The following is a 17,027-nucleotide window of genomic DNA, read 5'->3' on the forward strand; positions in this document are numbered from 1 at the left end:
TGACCAATTCCACAGATCCATTTTGATTCATCTGATAAATGGTTGAGTTCGACCTATCTTTGACATATAATCTTAAAATTATTGGTCTCATTTAAAAATTAAAAAAATTATTTTTAAACTTTTTTTTATATATTTGTAACAAAACCTTCTACATGGAAAATTAAGATTACATAATTCAAAATTGATTTAATACATAATGGGTGAGGAATTAATGAATTAAAAATGTCACACATTAACTCTTTAATCCTTATAAACTAAATATTTAATATATCCCAGTCAAAACAACCCTACAGAAAATCCGGAAACTATAAGAAGAATCTCAGCATTTGAAAATTAATGATATATACATAAACTCACATATCTCCTCTTTAATATTCTCTCTTCCCTCTCACCTGTTCCACACAGCAACAGGGTAGACTTCTTAATGTTCCTTTGGAATTCCAGCATTACCCAATTCTTGTTTTTGAAGAAAATTGCTGATTGTGCTGACCCCAAACCCTCTTATCTGCACCTGTATGTATTCGGATGAGAGTGCTAGTGATGCTACTGTAACCTTAATTTTCAACCTTGGTTGATGTTTGGCACGACTTTGTAGAAAGCGAGAACAACATGATCCAACTTAATCCCATGATGTGGTCTATCCAAGTACACAATCATACTGTCACCTTCATCTTCACCTTCACCTTCAGTACTAATCTTCAATTTCAAGACCCTTTCCCCATACGGCACTTCCGGTAAAATGAAGCAAAAGATGTAGCCCAAGTGAGAAGAATGTGGAGCAATAGTTATGTAATCATCATGTGTGGCCTTATGCATCAACCATTCTGGAACTTGGCTTCCTGGGTACACATAAATACCTTGAGCATCACCAGATGTAGACAAATGCTGGTGTGCAAATTTCACCATGTTGATTTCAGCATTCCTCTCAATAGCCGTGAGAGAATGCTCATCCAATTTAAAGCAGTTCCAAAAGACAACCTTTTTCTTATTTTCCTTCCATTGTTCAGCAATAGGAGGGAACGTTACACTCTCCAGTGATACGCATTCACGGACATCTAGTGTTTCAATTGATGGAGGAAGCTTTGGTAGGGACCTAAGCTTCTCACAGTATCGTAGATCTAGATGTCGCAACCCTTCAAGATTTTTTATGCTTTCAGGCAAGCTCTCAATGTAAGTGAATGCAAGATTTAACTTTTCAAGCTTGCTTTGAGATCCAATAGATGAAGGAAGTTGCCTGATACTGGTGCGTTCTAAATTCAACCTTATCATATTCTTTGAGGTCACTGAGAAATTCTTTAGTTCCATGCAGCTGTAGAGGGAGAGATAACGAAGAGAGTCCAAATGGATATTGCTTCGAAGGCTTGTGAGGGACGTGCATCCATCCAAATCTAACTTCTCAAGATTTTTTAGAGAGAAAAAGTGATGGATGAACACTGGTCAACCCTACACAGAATCGAAGATCTATTACTTCAAGGTTTGGGGCCTTTGAAAAGTCTAGCAGCTCCTTTATGTTTGAGGATGAATGCAGGATAAGGACCTTTAAATTCACAAGATCCTGTAGCAGCAGTCAAAACAAACAGATTATTGAAGACACTGCATGGACTAATGTTAATTTTAGATTAAAAGGTACAGAAGTATATAATATTTACCGGCACTTCTTGCCATAGTTTTTTCACCCGGCTATATGGCAAGTGCAACTCGACTAGATTTTCTGCAGAAAACTTTGAAGGCAAAGATTCCAAAGAATAATTCGTCCAACCAAGATATCTTAGCTCATTCGAAAGAGATTCAAGCCCTTGAGGAAGATACAAGCCCCACGGTTCACAGAGGAGAATATCACGAGTTCCTGCAGTGTACAAATTTAGAAAGTGGGGCTTCCTCATCTTAGTAAATACTTGTGGCTTTAAATGTAGTTGCTTCATTCTCAACAAGTTGATGACTATGCTTCTGATAGCCTCGTTACCCTGCAAGCAAAGTAGTAGAAAATTTTTAAACATCAATATTATCACAAAATAAAAAAATAAAAAAACATGAAGTATCCAAAAAAATCTTCTTTTCATCCTCCTCAAGATCATTGTAACTCAATTTAATAATATCATGAACCTTTTTGTTGTGCACTTGTCCTTCTAATTGACTTTCCCATATCTCTTTATCTTTCCCATGAAGATGGTGACCCAAAAGTTTAAGAACAAAGGAATGCCTTTCGCATAATCAACAACTTTCTTTGACAGCTCCTGGTACTCTGCTTGCAGATGTTTTTGCTTAAAGGCATTTAAATTGAAAAGTCGCATAGATTCATCAAAGTTTAAGGCCTCAACTTGGTACACATTAGCAAACTCTTTAGCAAAAACCTGTTTATCTCTGGTTGTTACAATGATCCAAACCAAGGTGTTCTAGCTAAGATTTCTAGTTGCTCTGAGTCAGCGACATCATCGAGAATAATAAGAACCTTCAAGCGATGAAGTCTTCTCTCAACTAACTTCTGCCACTCATTTTGTATGTCAATTTTCAAATGTTCTTCTCCTAATAATGTTGAAAAAAGCTTTTTCTTCAAAGAGATTATTCCATGTCTTCCTGACCTTCCTGACTCTTCCCTTATGTTAGCCAGAAAACAACAACTATCATATTCAAAACACAGTTTATTATATACTTCTTGTGCAATAGTTGTCTTACCAATACCACCCATGCCCCAAATTCCAATCATGCCAACATCTGTTGCTTCTAATTGCAGCAATGATTCAACATGAGCAATCCGTTTACCAATTCCAACAAGCCCTTTGGAGTTAACCTCGACGGACATCTACACCTCTAAAGCTAACAAATACATCGTACTTGATTTGAGAAGTGTGATTGGAACAAGTAGAAGATGTTACAAACACCAGACAAATGAATTCAACATATTTGATTCTATGAGAAACTCGGAATCACATTGGATTGACTACACTCTGCATATTAATTTCTTCTTCTCCCTACACCTTTGCAATATAAAAAAACAATTATCAGCCACAATAGAAGAAACATGATACTTTGACAATTGACAATTTGACAACGTGAGTCAAAAAGATACCAATTTATAATTATCATCTCATATAAGAGAAGGATAAAAAAAATCCAAATTACAAAATCCAATCAATAATTATCTTAATTCATATTAGTTTTAATCCATTTAAATGGATTTATTTCAAATCTAAATCCATATTTTTGGATTTTAAATCCAATCCATTTAATTGGATATAGATTAGATATAAATTGGATACATTTTTTGATTATCTAAATTGCATTTTGGGTTGGATTGTGACTTGATCCGATCCTGGTTGAGCCAAGACAATCCTGACTTAGGTTGAGCAGAGTCGGCTCAAGTCCACGTTGAGACGAGTCGTCCGGGCCCAAGTCAAATCGAGTCAGTATGGGCAAAAGTCGAGTCAAGTCGTTCCAAGCCAAAGTCGAGCCGAGTCAACCCTTGGCCAAGTCGAGCTGAGTGGCCGATATTGAGTCTACCAGAGTCGGTTGGGGCCGATATCGAGCCGAGTTGGCCTAGGCCAATGTTTAGTAGAGCCGGTCTAGGCCCATGTCGAGTTGAGTCTTTCGGGTCCGATATCGAGTCGAGCGGGCCCGGGCCAATATCCAGATGACCAGGCCAGGGTTGATGTCAAGCCAAACGGGCCCAAGCCGATATCAAGTCGAGCAGGTCTGGGCTGATGTCGAGCCGAGCAGGTCCGGGTCGATGTCGAGCTGAGCAGGTCTAGGCCGATGTCGAGACGAGCGGGCCCAGGCCGATGTAGAGTCGAGCATGCATGGGTCGATGTCGAGTCGAGCGGACCTGAGCCGAAGTCGAGTCGAGCGGGCTCGGCCCCATGTTGAGCCGAGCGCGCCCGTGTCCATGTCGAGCCGAGTAGGCCCAGGCGCATGTCGAGTCGTACGAGCCAAGACCGATGTTGAGTTGTCTAGGCCCGGGCTGATGTCAAGTTGAGCGGGCCAAGGTTGATATTGAGCCTAGCGGGCCCAGGCCGACGTCGAGCTGAGTGGGCCCAGGCGATGTCATGTCGAGCGGGCCCGGGCTGATGACAAGCCAAGTGGGCCCATGTCGAGGTCGAGCCAAGTGGTCCCTGGCCGATGTCCAGTCAAGCGGGCCCAAGCCAATGTGGAGTCGTCCAAGCCCGGTCCGATGTGGAGTCGCCCGGGCCCGGGCCAATGTCGAGTCGTGTGGGCTGGGACCGATGTCGAGCCGAGCTGTCCCGGGCCGATGTCAAGTCAAGCGGACCGGGCCGATGTCGAGTCGTTCGGACATGGGCCGATGTCAAGTTGTCCGGGCTCAGGCAGATGTCGAGTCTTCTGAGCCTGGACCGATGTCGAGCCGAGCGGACCCGGACCAATGTCGAGCCGAGTTGGTCCACGCCTAGGTTGAGTTGGCTTAGGCCCAGTTCGAGCCAAGTTAGTCTGTGTCCATATCAAAATGAATTTAATGTAATTGACAAAGTGAATTTAATCTAATTAAGAAAGTGGATTTAATCTAGATTTAATCCACTTTAAATGAATTTTAAAAAAATCCAAATAAATTTGATCTAGTTAAAATGGATTTTAAATCCGATCCATTTATTTGGATTGGCAACTTCTTCTTGCACCTCTACAAATTTCTTCCTGCACCCCATCATTTTTGGAGAAGACTGTTTTGGCCCCTTTAAAAAATGACTTCCGGATTATTCTTTCTGAAATATTTTTGGAACATGTTTTATGAATTCTGAATTTATCAATATGAAAATAATAAAAAATGTGTTTTGTTTTGGAATGAGTTTTTTTGTCTTCGGGATTTTCTATTATGAAAATACCCTTTGCTTATGGAACCACTATTTCGGAAACACCTAAAACTGTAAAGGATAATTTCGGTATTTTTGAAGAATGTAGGAGTGCAGAAAAAAAAATGTAGAAGTGCAAGAAGAAATTGCCATTGAGATTTGGATTGGATCTAGATTAAATTTTGTCCAATCCATGAGCACCCCTAATGTCACCCAATTCAATTTTAAAATTGATCCAGTTCTGAAAAAAATATAAAGAACCTTCTTCCTCTTTTACTGGAAAAATATAAACACTCACTAATATAATTTTGTTGTTCGTGTATGGCATAGAAAGAAAAAGACAAAGTTAAAAATAAATAACATTATGGCATATCAAAAACAGATCATTATATCAGTATAAATGGATTCATAAGCTAAAAAGTTAGACTATATTATTAATAGTCTAACCAATGCATCCGTTTTCATAATATATTAAAAAGTATAAGAAAATTAATAACTAATAATTTGACAATAGGCCTTTTATAATTAAGACTAAAAAATGTCATCATTTGTTTTTTTATGTAAAAGGTTGTAACTAATATAACTACGTTTAAAATGAAAAAATGAAGGTGTGTTTATATTTTGTTGATAATTAAGAATAAGTAGAAGAAATAGAGAAATAAAGTAACTGAGGTGAAGTAAGAGATTGAAGAAGAAAGTTATGGAAGTCTAACCTCAAGAAATCCTCATAAATCTCTCTTAATTAACCGCATAAAGGACTGAACTTAATAGATGCAAGAAACTGTGATTATTCTCAGTCAAATTGAGAGAAAATATAAATTAAGATCCTTGAGAAGTAGCAGCATGCAAAGTGAATGAAAAGGAAAAAAAAGAAGAGAGATTAATCTCTTGCCTGAAAGCTGTGCAATTCCTTGAAAGAGCTTCAATGTTGTGTTGACGGCAAGAGTCAGTTTTAGTTTAGTAGATAGATATGTTTTCTGAATTGAAAAAAGGATAATAAGACAAATAGTGAATTGCAAAGTGGACATGACATAATCATTTATTGTTTGATTGCATGATTGCAAAATTCTCATCTTGTTCTATTCACAACACATTTCACTATCCCTGTGTTTTTGTACTTATTTCTACGTACGTATTATAAGTCTAGCATAAAGCATAAATGAATGATAGAGAACTTTTCCTTTTCTACTTTTTCTTAGGTGATTCTCTCATGATTTTCGGATATAACATTTTTTTAATTTTAAATTATTACAAAACAAGTTGGAGGACTGAGTGGATACCACGGTGTTAGGAGTGAGTTATTATGGAACAAGGAGTGAGTTATTATAGGACATAGTAAGTGAACAATAACAACGAATTATGAGTTTCAAACTCTCCCTTAAATAAATAGCGTCTTGGTGTGCAACACACGTATCTCGTAAAACATTTATAGAATATATATCGATGAAGTGTCAAATTAAAGAAACATTTGTTGGATTTCTCACAATTTTAACATAGTTTTAATATAATTTAAATATATATATATATATATATATATATTAATTTTCTAAAATTTTAAATTTATTTAAAGAGTGAGTTATTATGAAATAACAAGGAGTGAGGGGAGGGAAAGTATTATCTTAGAAACTATATTTTATTGTAGAAATTAATAAGGAGCATCTAATTGACTATATTTTATTGTAGAAACTAATAAGGACCATCTAATTTGACTATATTTTATCGTAGAAACTAATAAGGACCATATAAATTGCAGCAAAAGAAAAGAGGTAGGATTTGGGATATATGAAACATACATCCATATCCTTTAAGAGTAATATTGATAAAAATGAGGAAGGTAAGGGGTTGAGTTTTGGCTTATTCTTCAATATTGAGTATAAAAAATACTAAAAAAGTAGACATAATATATAATATATCAATTATAATAATATGATTAGTTAATGATCTTTATTTATAACATAATTGATTTTAATTATTTAATTTTTGTATACTTTTCCATTGGTATATTGTGACTAAACAGGCAATTCCTTTGCTGACTAAACATGCAATTCAAAGAGTTGTTACGTGAAAGAGAGTCAAATTAGTTTATGTGCCTATGACATGGTCGGGTCCCACGGTTTTCATTATGTCTCCTCTCTCGTTGTGCCTTTGCCGCCCTCAATCACGCTCCACCGAGGGTTCTCCCTGTGACTCTTTCTTAAGTTAGCATGCAATATAATATAAACATCATATGTCATCGCTGAAGGTTGCTTTCCAAAGGCACACACAGCCTTATAAATGATTCGGATGTGTGGTTCAACATTACAGAGATCTTAAAACAGACAGCATAATCATAGTAACATCCACAGAGCTAGAACTAAAACTCTGAACCAAACACAAAACATAAAACATAGTCTAGTGCCTTTAAGAAAACCTACAAAAATTACACCAACACTCCATTATTCCAACCATCTAAAACCCACATAAGAAAGTTCATCATCTGCCTTTAATCTTCAGTTTCAACCTTGGTTCAATGTTAGTGAGAACAGATTTTGTTGTCTACCTTCACCCTCTTCTTCACCTCCAATAATACTAATTCCAAACCCTAATCCTTGTATGGGACTTCTGCAACAACCAAGTAAAAAATGAAACCCAAAAATCAATTGTCATGTATGATTCACTTTCTTTCATAACACTCCTGGTATTGCATTTTTATTTTATTTAAAGCCATTCAAATTCAAAATTTATAACATGTTTAATTCTCCACCTTTATTAGTATCAAACACTCTACAAAACACATGTTTTGAAAAAGAAAATAATTCTTGTAAATCAACTAGAGATTAAGAGAATTTTACTTTTAACTAAATTTGGAAAATATATATTATCATAATCTTCAACAAAAACTGAAAATTAATTTAAATGTTCTTATAAAAATTCAAACACGCCCTTAATTGATTATATTATCTAATCCGATCAATTATGTATTCACCTGAAATTTCTAATTGTTCTTATAATTCTCATATATAGGAATAAATTTACATGAGGAATTCTTCCCTCAACCTATTAATACAACATGTGAATTGAAAAATCATTTTTCCCTCTGTTGAAAAATAAGTAAAACAATTACTTTAAAGAGCTTATTTTCATGTCTTCTCTTATGTTAGACTACAACAAAAAATTATCAGATAAAAAAACACAATTGTTATATTTTTCGCGAGGATTATCTTACCAATACATCCAAGATCTTCTAACTTTATTTGTAGCAATGGTTCTGCATGTGGAAACTGTGTACCAACTTCATACGCCTCTTTAGAATTAACTTTATGTCTTAGATTCAACATCATTGACGACACACATTTAACAATCTCTTTAACAAGCTTAGCATCGTTCCTGCAAAATTCAAAATAATATATATCAACAACACCTCAATTATAATTATTTTGCAAGTTCAAGTTCGAACTATACACAGAAAGAAGCATAAAATGTTAGACATTTTTTATTGAGGAAAAAACTAACCGAAAAGTAGATGAATGAAATCCTGCAACATTTGCAGATTCCTTCAAAGCAAATCTCCATGTTTGCACTGTGATCAGATTGTATTGTCTTTCATGAACAACAAAGGCCTCTCCATAACTTCCCCTCTGATGTCGTACATCTGAAGGGTCTACTCTGTAGAAAATAGGTAGCAAGATGTGTCCATATATTCTACTACACTCAACAATTTTCACAAGTTCTAACAAACACCAGCTTGAAGAAGCATAGTTTTCTGAAAATATAATCAAATAAATAGATGATACTTGAATTGCTCTTAGAAGTGCATCAGATATTTGATGTCCTTTGGGAATGTTGTAATCAGCAAAGAAAGCAATCTGGTTTAGAGAAAGGGCCTCGATCAAATGGCTAAGGAAGCCTTCACGAACATCTGGACCTCTAAAGCTAACAAAGACATCATAGTTTGATTGAAGGGTGTGAGTGGAACAAGCAGAAGGTGTCAGTGGAATCGACAAACTAAGACAAACAAGAAATGCGTTTATATCAGAAAGGCGAGAAGAATAACTGTAAGGCATTGGTGATCTTTCTTGACCTCTGAACCTTAACAATATATATAAAAAAGATGATTAGCTACAAGAGGCTATTCTGAAATAGTTAGTAGGTGGTGAAGATAAGAAGGACAGTGTAGAAGGGAAAAGTCGGAAAGGAAACTTTGGGACTACTGAAGATGTTCACAAGGGTTGGGACTATGGACTCCTTGTTATTCCATCACTTTGGGACTATGGGTTGGGATTAGAGTGAAGAGTGGTATTGAGAGAGAGAGAGTGAAGAGTGATATTGAGGGTGAAGAGTGGTATGTCACAGAGAGAGTGAAGAGTAGAGAGAGAGAGAGAGTAAGGAGTGAAAAGTGGTATGTCACATAGAGAAATAGTGAGGAGTGAAGAGGTATTGGAACTATGGACTCCTTGTTATTCCATCACTTTGGGACTATGGATTGGGATTATAAGAGTGAAGAGTGGTATTGAGAGAGAGAGAGTGAAGAGTGATATTGAGGGTGAAGAGTGAAGAGTGGTATGTCACAGAGAGAAATAGTGAGGAGTGAAGAGAGAGAGTGAGGAGTGAAGAGATATTGGGACTATGGATTCCTTGTTATTCCATGACTTTGGGACTACGGGTTGGGATTATAAGAGTGAAGAGTGGTATTGAGAGAGAGAGTGAAGAGTGGTATTGAGGGTGCAGAGTGGTATGTCACAGAGAGAAATAGTGAGGAGTGAAGAGGTATTGGGACTATGGACTCCTTGTTATTCCATCACTATGGGACTATGGGTTTGGGATTATAAGAGTGAAGAGTGGTATTGAGAGAGAGAGTGAAGTGAAGAGTGGTATGTCACCGAGAGAAATAGTAAGGAATGAAGAGTAGAGAGAGAGAGTGAAGAGTGGTATGTCACAGAGAGAGTGAAGAGTAGAGAGAGAGAGTGAATGAAGAGTGGTATGTCATAGAGAGAGAGTGAGGAGTGAAGAGTTAACACAAGTATATATAGAAAAAAGAAGGGGGAAGTACGTGGAATTTAGGTTTGCTTTTCATCATGCTGTGGTAAGCTAGCAAGGAACAAAGTTTTTTTTTTAATGAGCAAGGTTTTAATGGTGGACATGGGAAAAAACCTAGGATATTTTCGTCATTTCGACAACACCAAACTGAAATCAAAAGGTAAACATGGAAAGGATATTTTCGTTATTAAAAAAATTAATTTAATATTTATGTTTTTTAAAATATATTTAAATTGGTCTTTTCAGCTTACGACGTTAAGAGTTGTTTATTGTAGAGAGAAGGTAATGGGCGAGCTTCATGTCTCTGGTGAGAGACCTTCTTGCGGAGGTTGTCGTTGCCACCGCCAGCGGAGAGAGCGGAAGTGAGGAGTGCCTCGCCGCCACTCAGGAGGAGCTCTGTCGCCTATCCGCCACCAGTGCCGAGGTCAGGAACCTCGCGAGGCAGAGAAGAACTGCAATAGAAAGCAAATGATCTCAAACGGAAGAAGGTTTACCTCCAAATTGATCGCCCCAAAACAGAAGTCTTGGATCATCTTCTTCTTCATCAAACTCATCCCCATATATGCAAGAGGGGTTATCTTTGTTTTACTACTACTATTATCATATGTGATATTAATATATTATATAGATAGAAGCACTTGAAGATTCTCTTGAGAACCCTCTTCCTTGGATTATCTTAGGTAGGGACTTGTTCAAGCAAGTCCATGTTAGCCTCCTTATTATATGTTATTGATAGCTCAATATCAAGTATACGTTAGATGAATTGTCCACCTTTATGATCCCATCTTGAGCCCTCTACCATGGCTGTCGTCACTCTATAACCAACCCACTTCAAGGTACTCATGGTACATTTCCAAAAGAGTATCTTGACTTTACTACTTATGGGTCAACATATGGTCCTCATTAAAGAGTGAGTCTTCTTAGATAGTTATTCACACAAGATTTTCACTAAACCCTTAACATAAAAACCATCCATAATCTTACTATATTTATTTAACATGATCATTCTCGTAATTTATAATTTATTATTATTTTTCAGTAACTCTTTTTCAACTAATACTCGTTTTTCCAATGTAAAATTTATAATTTGTTTATGACTTTTATCAGAGAGTATATGTGTTTAACAGGGTAGTAATCACTTTATTTTTTATCAGAAAATTTTAATTATATATTTCTAATTCTTAGTAATGAGAAGAAGTTTAAAATTTTTAATTACAAATATCGAATAATTCATATTAAATACACTTTCAACTTATTTATATTATCTTTGAATCAAAAAGTATATCAGTTGTTTCAACATATTATTTGAATGGTTATAAATCTGGAATTTTGACCATGATTGGTTATTATTTTTCCTTTTATCAAAATGGGATTCGTTTAAAAAAATTACAAATTTAGACAAGTCGTGTCAATTCGGTACAACTTCATATGCACAAATCGTCCTAATTAGACACGACTCTGCCATGTCATACTGAAGTCGTGTCAATTTGGCACGACTTCATATGCACAAATCGTCCCAATTAGACACGACTCTGTCATGTCATACTGAAGTCGTGCCAACTTGACACGACTTCTGCCACGTCATATATATATATATAATTTTATTTTAAATTATTTTTTATATATTGGAAAGTAAGTTATGTAATGTTAAAAATTAATTTGATACATAATTTTTTAAGAATGTTAGTTTTAAGGAACAAAAAATTGGATAATCAGCTTATTCAAACTTTGAGACATTAACTCCTGAGGACATTGCCGCCGGACATGGTTTCCCACTAGCTAAAAAGTATATTTTGATATTTAATGTCTCATGTATGCAAATTTTTTGATATTTTGATATTTAATGGCGCCGGACATGATCCATACACGATTATCCAATTTTTTGTTCCTTAAAACTAATACTCTTAGAAAGTTATGTATCAAATTAATTGGTAACATTACATAACTTACTACCCAATATATAAACAATACAAATTTTTTAAAAAATAAAATAAAAATTATATATATATATGGCGTGGCAGAAATCGTGCCACACGACTTCTGTATGACATGGCAGAGTCGTGTCAAATTGGAACGATTTGTGCATATGAAGTTGTGCCGAATTGACACGACTTGCCTAAATTTGTAATTTTTTTAAAACGGACCCCATTTTGGTAAAAAGCAAAAAAATAACTTCATCATGATCAAAAATCCTATAAATCTCTTAATTCCAACAAATAAAAAAGTCTTGATCTTAAATACGTTTATTAAATAATATTCAATATTATCAAATATTTATAATCACTTAAAATTATAAACATCAAACAAATTCTATTTTAGTGACATCTTAAATATTTTTTTCATCAAATGGTTTTAGTTTCTGAAATACAAATAGTAAAGAATGTCTATAGTTAGAATATAATGACCACTTCTTTATATTAAATAATATTTAGTTTAATTTTGAATGATTAAAATATACCTTTGTCCTTATTATATTTTGTCCTTATCAAATATTAGAATATAATGACCACTTCTTTATATTAAATAAAATTTATTTTAATTTTGGAGAAAAATAGCATAATGTGGCATACGTTCCATAAAAAATTGAAGAACCGTTCCAAAAGGGGTGACCAATAGCCATGGCCTTGAACTTGCGCAATCATCAACCACTAATTCATTACCCTCTCAATAATCCAACGGCTCACCATCTTTATTCATTCAATTCAATAAAAAATTCTTTAACTTTAAGCATAGTTGATGTCTGTACATAACACAGAAACAGAACACGTGGTCCAAGTATTTGTTCCAACACTAGATGCATTTTCACATTTTCTAATCGTATCTATTTTATTTTTCTTCTCATTACATATCTCTTTTGTTTCTCTTTCTTTAGTTTCACTGCATCTCTCCCTTCCCATTCTTTTTTATCTCTTTATTTTCTCCATTCTCATTACTTTGTATATTGTTCATTGAAATTGAGAAGATAAAATTAATAGCTACAATGATTAATTTCACCTTGTTTGTTATTTGTATACACACTTATCTCTATAAGTGTTTGAATTGAAATTTATTTTCTTCTTATAATTTAGTATGCTTATTTTGTTGAGATTTTTTTATAATTTCACCAACAACATTTTTTCTCGTGATTTCACAAAACCGTTCAATTAAAAAAACTGGTTTACAACTAGTTTATTACCAATAATTTGAGTTAAAAATCACTTTACAAGTTAAAATTGATTTCACACCATTGTAATATGGTATGATAGTTTTGTTTGATAATTTTATACATCACCACACTCATAGAGTAATGTTATATTGGCTAATAAATTATATAATTTCCCTACAATTCAAATTAATATTCTCAGCTTCATTTGTTGGACCTACGCCTCCAAAAAAATAATATTTGTCCCCATGTCATGCAACATACTATCCAAATTGTTCTGGAGTCATCAAACCTGATTTCACCACACAATACACAACTTAAACAAAAACTAAACAAAATACACAAAAAAGAAGACATAGTAATTAAAATATTGGGTTGCCTCCTAGCAAACATTTGTTTAACGTCATATAATTTTACATTTGTTTCTTTATAGCTCATTCAACAAAATCTCTATGATGATCCTTTCAATTTCATCACCTAAATAAGGCTTCAGCTTTTGACCATTGACTACCAACTTTTGTGTGACATTGGGTCATCCAACTTCATTATTTCATAGAATTTACAAACCAGATATATATATATACACATACACACACATACCAAGTTTGCTTTAAATAAAATAAAAATGGAATACTAGGAGTGAGTGTGAGTCACTCATACCATATTACAAAATGAACTTTAATGAAAATCGTGGAACCCACTGAGTCATAGACAAAACTAATTTGGCTCTCTTTCACGTAACATCTCTTTGCAACTCCAATTCTAAATTGCATGTTGTAGTGGCAACATACCAAAGGAAAAATATTCAAAAATTAAATAACTAAAATAAGTTAAGTTATAAATAAAGATCATTAACTAATCATATTATTATAATTGATATATTATGTCTAATCTTTTAGTACATTTTATACTCAATATTGAAGAATAAGCGAAAACTCAACCCCTTACCTTCCTATTTTTATCAATATTACTCTTAAGGGAAAATGTCTAAAAAAATCCAAATTAAAAGAGGTAATATATAAAAAAAATCACAAACTTATTAGCTTAGCTTGATGTTTTAAATTAAAGATAGTGTTAATTCTTTAAATAGACTGGATATATATATATATATGTAAATCATCGTTAAATTTAGTAATGTACAAAATAATAGATAAAATTTATATCTTGATGGTAAAATGAGATTTTTTTGAGCTTGGTGTCAAATTCCATAATAATAATAGCTAACAATTTGTTCTTTAGAATGGTATTTTGAAATTTGTTTGAGTACTTAGTGATGGAGATCAAGCTCAAGTGGACATGGAGGCCAATCATCAAGAGCAAGAAGAGGTTGAGGCTCAAGTGGAGGACGCTCATGGAGTTAATAGCCCACCTCAAAGGCTTACAAGGAGCATGTTCAAGGCTTTAGGGGCTAATGGACGTTTGTTTTCCCTTTTTATAAATTCTTTGTGTTAGAGGGTGCTTAGAGGGAAACATGAGAAACCTCTTTTGTAAAAACATCTTTAGGTCTTTAGTTTAGGAAGATAGTAGGAAACTTGGGGGGTGTGCGTTTAGTAGAGAGGTGTAGACGTAAATAGGAGTGGTGCCAAACTAGAAAGGAAGTCACACCTTCCTCGTGACTATAGTTGGCGCCACTTTCATGTCATTTGGGGGGGAATTTGCATTTGTTTTAGCTTTACATTTCAGCACCTCTAAACCTATAAATTAAGGTGTTTTCTTTGTATTTTTCATATTTGAATTTTGAATTAGAGAAACTCTACTCAATTTGAGAGAGAATTGGAGAGTTTTGTGCCTTCCTCACTTAGTCTTATCTTGAGTGTTCTTGGTTACCTCAAGTGGCAGCATAGCACACTCATCTTGGAGCCCTCACCATCCAAGTGGCGTGATCATCCAACCAAGCCATCCATCTTCATGAGCTTTCTCTTCTCCTTCCTTCCTTCTCCTTTTATATTCATGTCTTAGCTTGCTTTCTTTGCAATTTCAGTTTCGGTTTTCTAGTTTCCATTGCTTTTTGCTTCGGTCCTTTTTACTTTTTGTTGTTCCTCTTTGCTTCTTCTTCTTTTCTAGTTGTTGTTTTGATTCAATTGGCAATACATGGATCTTCCATGTGAGTTTGGGTTTTGGTACTAGTTTTGGTGAGTTCTTGAACATAGAACATTGATCTAATTCTATCAAAAAGTGCCTATCTCATGTCCAACTCAAGTTGATTCCTAAGAATGTCAAAGAATCATTCATATTGTGCTATTGGAATCATATCACTTAGCTTACTTCAAAGAAATTTGTTTCTACAGTTAATTAATGAACTTTGAGAATATGGAATTCTTAAGTACAATAATTTGTTTTTTAAATTTATTTGATATAAATTACTTCAGTCATCTCAACATTCATGCAAGAAATTTTTTCTTAATCTTCTATATGGACACATAAATCTATCTTTAAAAAAAATCTATTACATCATTAAGACATCCTAAACATCTTTATCATTGTTTTTTTATCTTTAATTCCATTAGGAAAGATTTTTCCACAAATTCGAAATATATATATATATATATATATATATATATATATATATATATATATATCCTAAAAATGTAACCTTGGTTTGAAATTTTTTTAATCTCTTTTCCATAAATGACCTAAATGTACTGCAGAAAAATATTTATATTGAATGAAAATATCATTCATAATATTTTAGAATTCATTAATTAGGTGCATTTTTTAAGCTTAATGAAATTATGTTCCATTCACTGTGCTCAAAAGGTATTATAAGGACAAATTTATATGTAGTAGTTGTCTTAATTATATCCATTTTTATACTTTGATAAAGGCTTTTAATACAAGAAGTTTTATTTTCTCTTTAATTCTTTCAAATTTTTTTATTATATTTATATATTTTTTAATTAGGTTTACTTTGGTTTTAGAGACTTCTTGTAATAAGTTTAATTATTTTAATTTGAGGGTATAATAAAATCAAAGCATATATCTCTTTCTAGACTTTATAATTTATTGTATATTTCTTTCATGTTTATTAGTTATATTTCTTGCCTATTTTATTCATCATTTTGAACAAACTCGTTTAATGGTTATAAAAATTCATTTTTTTAACAGTGAGTCTTCCAATTTATCCATTATGAAAATTAATGTAGAGATTTGTTCCCTAATTAAAATGCTAAATGTTTCAATATCTGATCAATCATATAGGTTAAGACTTGCACAATAATTTTTGTCTTTACTGTTTTTATTATCTTCAAAAGTAAAATTATGTAATTAAAAAATCACTTCAATGCTCTCTACATTATTTTATTATAGCTAATTTTTTTTGTTGTAACCTAAATGTAGTTATTGTATATATTAAAGCTGCTACAACAATTTGTTCTTGAGTTGTTATTTCAACAGTATTTAAGACTAATTAATTTTCTTCTAAATTACATAAATTATACCACCAACCTTTAAATTGACCCATGAAATATTATACTCATGGTTGTATATCAACCCAAACATGTTTTAGCTTTATAGGCAACCAGACATTTAAAACGCTAGATATAATATACCTTGTTAAATTCTCTTCTTTTTTTTCTATTTGAATGATGTGATAAGTGGGTCTTGGATAATAATTTTTTAATTTTGGTCATTGTTATTTTGAAATTTTATTTTATTTACATATAACTCCATTTTTTCTAAGGTGTTCACAAATAATTATTATAAATTTATATATTCTAAACTTCTTTTAATATTTTCAATGTCTAATTCAACTCACTCCTAAATGTTATGGCTTATAGCACTTTCAAGAAACATAGTATAGTTTGTATATTGGTTTTAATGGGACATTAATGTCAAATTTAATTTTGAAAAACTCAATATATCTATGCAATTTTTTTTTTTTATTTAACTCTTTTTTACATAAGGTCTAAAACATTATTCGAATAATTTGGTTATTGATGCAATTTTTTGATATATTTTTTGTTTACAACTTTTTGTTCACCACCTATATGTTTAAAAAGGTTGTTCCTACTTCTAAATCTTTTACTTGTATTTTTTGCCCTATAAAGGATGATATCTCTTTATTATTTTACTGTTCA

The 17,027-nt window shown here is 33.3% G+C and overlaps 1 protein-coding gene and 1 pseudogene across 2 annotated transcripts in view; both read right to left on the bottom strand.

The window, feature by feature from the left end:
- Positions 1 to 306: 306 nt before the first annotated feature.
- Positions 307 to 5,720, bottom strand: LOC150024821 (disease resistance-like protein DSC1; annotated as a pseudogene). The gene is made up of 3 exons (XR_016516388.1): positions 5,507 to 5,720; positions 1,650 to 2,975; positions 307 to 1,555 (listed from the first exon to the last, which is right to left on the bottom strand). The product of XR_016516388.1 is annotated as a disease resistance-like protein DSC1 (transcript).
- A 1,193-nt stretch (positions 5,721 to 6,913) lies between these two features.
- The window catches only part of LOC137818073 (disease resistance protein RPV1-like), a 40,664-nt gene continuing 30,550 nt past the window's right edge, over positions 6,914 to 17,027 (bottom strand). The window contains exons 2-4 of the mRNA XM_090296182.1: positions 8,022 to 8,159; positions 7,333 to 7,394; positions 6,914 to 7,101 (exon numbers count right to left, since the gene is read on the bottom strand). Of these exons, the coding sequence (XP_090152308.1) occupies positions 6,914 to 7,101; positions 7,333 to 7,394; positions 8,022 to 8,159 (388 nt within the window). The remainder of the gene's footprint in view (positions 7,102 to 7,332; positions 7,395 to 8,021; positions 8,160 to 17,027) is intronic.

The sequence above is a fragment of the Phaseolus vulgaris genome, chromosome 10, assembly GCF_051622355.1.
Source record: "Phaseolus vulgaris cultivar YP4 chromosome 10, ASM5162235v1, whole genome shotgun sequence".
Classification (NCBI taxonomy): Eukaryota; Viridiplantae; Streptophyta; class Magnoliopsida; order Fabales; family Fabaceae; genus Phaseolus; species Phaseolus vulgaris.